General features: G+C 43.4%; 1 protein-coding gene across 2 annotated transcripts; it reads left to right on the top strand.

Annotated features, from left to right (window-relative positions):
- Positions 1-446: 446 nt before the first annotated feature.
- LOC116800493 lies at positions 447-1,540 on the top strand. 2 transcript variants are annotated; one of them, XM_032715812.1, is made up of 2 exons: positions 447-776; positions 958-1,540. In XM_032715812.1, exon 2 carries the CDS (start codon positions 1,103-1,105, stop codon positions 1,289-1,291), a length of 189 nt encoding a protein of 62 aa, XP_032571703.1. In that variant the 5' UTR covers positions 447-776; positions 958-1,102; the 3' UTR covers positions 1,292-1,540. The 2 variants fall into 2 exon arrangements, with proteins under 2 accessions (XP_032571703.1, XP_032571702.1); XM_032715811.1 differs by having other exon boundaries at positions 447-892.
- The last annotated feature ends 1,502 nt before the right edge of the window (positions 1,541-3,042 follow it).

Here is a 3,042-nt window from a genome sequence, read left to right as displayed (position 1 = left end):
TAGCGCAATTGCTGGCCGTCTATAATTTGTTTATTTTATAACATCTCTGCAGCTGCGACTGAAGCTGCCACAGTCTCATAATAGGGCATTATAAACGCGTACGTCGTCGCATTAAAACAAACATAACAACTACGTGACTAATTATGTTGATATCAAACTTATTCCCCCGCCCCTTCCTGCGGCATTAAAGTTCATTCCCTTCTGGGCGCGTTTATGCGAGTGCGGAAGAAAGTGAAATTAATGTTAAGTACGCGTGAAGCATGAGAGTTGCAGAGTGCGGACTTAGTAGTAACAGTTTGGGCCCGTGAAACGTGTTTCTGATTTAGTTGAAATAAATTAGCAAACTGCTGATGAGATTAACCGGAATAAGAACTAGCTAGTAACTGCGAAATATATCTCCTAATCCCGGCGCTTTGTGCGGACTGTGGGCTCATCACTCAACCCAATTTGGCAAGCTTTCAATGCCGTTTCTTGATTTAATTTAACTGGAAATAAGACTCTTCCATTGACAACATGCAGCCAGAATTTGGACACATCGTCGGTGGTGGTGCACATAAAAAATAGTTTCACGTACTTTGGTAAAAGCCGCGAACAGAAAAGCAGCTACAGAAAACGAAACTACAACCCGAAACGGAAACTGAAACGCGACCAGACAATAAAAAAGTGAAAAACGCTATGCAAATGGCCCTTTCCCGCCGCTTCTGCACTGCCAAGTGCATGAGAAAATATGTAAAGCAGAAATTAGACGATGACAAACTGGAGAATGGAAACCGAAAGTGCGTAATTAATTTCTATTCCATTGCAGCCCGCTGAAAATGCCACACTGCTGGGTGGACATGGAGCCCAGCTCATCCCTGAGGGGCATGGCCGTCGTATCGGAGAGGAGCCATTGGTTCGCCGTCTCCCCCTGAAAATAAATTGGAAAAGTGCTAAATTTAATAAAATTCTTATTTTCAGAGAGCCTGTCTAAGGCCATTTAAGTCCCAGCGCAAACAGACTCGCACATGGCACTCACCCCAGCAGGAGCAGGAGGAGGAGCAGGAGCTCCAGTCCTGCGGAGCTGTGGCACCCACACGACCTAAAACAACAACCAACAGCCAACATGCAACAAGGGGCACAACTGATGTGCGGTTTTGGTTTCATGGCTTACGGCTTTGATTGCTGTCATCGCTCAATTGATTTTTCACTAATGCCGTCGATTGGCAAAACCAAAACCGAAATAAAAGTGAAATGCAAAGCATTAAAAACAGCAGAACTTAAACGCCAAAATAAACAATTTGTCGAACAGTGACGTGTGTGTGCGCTTTTGAGGCAAACAATACATAAAAACCGGAAAGAAAGGAAAGAGCTTATGTTTGACATGAAATTAAATCGCATTCGAAATGGGAACATGTTCCATGGTGAACAATAAAACTAAAATAGGATTAGTTGCGGTCCGTGCTTAATTTCACAGTGCGAAATGCAGGCCTGATTTCAGATGGGTTTTGTAGAATAATGCGAAAAGTGAAAATAAACAAAAACTGTTACAGATACGCTCCAACACAGCAGCGAAAAAATTAAATCAAACTATTGTTGGGAGACTGGCCCACTTTAAACAAACTTTAAAATTTTATTTGATAGCTGTCATTATCTGATTACCCCTATCTCGCAGCGTAACTGGGGATAATAGACTTTTTAGGCAGTATGAAACAGGGGGAAATACATATATTCTTGTTCAGAGAATGTGTATAGAAATGTCCGGGAAGCTATTTTCCGGACTGATGCCAAAGAAGAGAAATCCCCATAGTGGTCGTCCTCGACTATTGATTACCCTTTACTTAGCTAGTGGAAGTAAGAGAGAAAAGGGTATAGGAAAGGGAATGTTGCGGGCTTGCTTAATCTCGACCTTTTAGCTTTTATAGATTCTGAGATCCCGACCTTCAAAAATATATATACTTTATATGGTCATAATCGCTTTCTTCTACCTGTTGCATACTTTTCAAGCAGTCTAGTATACCCCTTTACTCTACGAGTAGCAGGTATAAAATTCAAAACATATGTTCAATAATCATAAATTGGTTTAAGTTTCTCGTTCCCATCCCCACTAGCTGAGTGACGGGTATCTGACAGTCGAGGAGCTCGTTTCCCTCTACGAGTATCTCACTCTGGCCTTTTACTCCACGAGTATCGGGTATGGTCCATGCCCTAAGCATTTTCGTTACACGGAATGCGTCAAATTCATTAGTAAACATATATATACTCACAGTATAAGAATGCGAATTTAGGTAGACATTCGTATCTGTGTGTGAGTTCATATGCATTTCAGCGCTTTCCAAATGGTATATTCAGATGGCCTAAGTCGAGCAGGAGCAGTTTATATGACCTGCGAGGGAGCAAATGTGTCACAAGATTGCCGTTTTGAACTACAGCAGGGGTCAGAAGTAATTGCATTGATTTCAATGTCAGAAAGGTTCGACCGACCACTAGATAGATGGTGTCAGCTTATGAGCACACTTTTAAATGAACGCACTCAGGCCACTTTGGATGAACACACATCGCTCCGGATCAACCAACACAACGGTGGCCTTCGCGCCGACGCCGGCTCCGTGCATCAGCATTCAATTTGTCTGGTGCTCGCAAATCTTCGGGCAGAACAGCAGCAGCCGCTCCGAGCTCAGCTATCTACGGAAATTTGCTCAGTTACTTTTGCGCAATCCCCAAATCCCAGTTCAATTTTATCTACGTATCTATCTGAAACTGCTTGGCAAATAGCAAGCTCTTGGCTCAGTCCCTCTGTCTCTGTGTGTGCAGGTTGAATGGAACTGTTGACGCAAATGGACAACAAAGCCCGGCACTCAGCAACCCTGCTCTATTCTTTGCAGCTGCCCAACTAGTGATTGTGGCTAAAGGGAAATGCATGGTTCGTTTAATGGCGACTGGGCTTGAATTCATGTTTATTGTATTTCGCCTCGTTCTGTGGCAAATAAATGCTAACTGATACCAGCCACCTGCCCCTGCGATCTGCACGGCGCTTTTAAAAGGTAGTCCTGCCTGCACCCTGCT

The sequence above is a fragment of the Drosophila sechellia genome, chromosome 2R (genome assembly GCF_004382195.2).
Source record: "Drosophila sechellia strain sech25 chromosome 2R, ASM438219v1, whole genome shotgun sequence".
In the NCBI taxonomy this organism is placed as follows: domain Eukaryota; kingdom Metazoa; phylum Arthropoda; class Insecta; order Diptera; family Drosophilidae; genus Drosophila; species Drosophila sechellia.
Note: the sequence above shows the minus strand (reverse complement) of the source record. Positions and strands in the feature narration are given on the sequence as shown.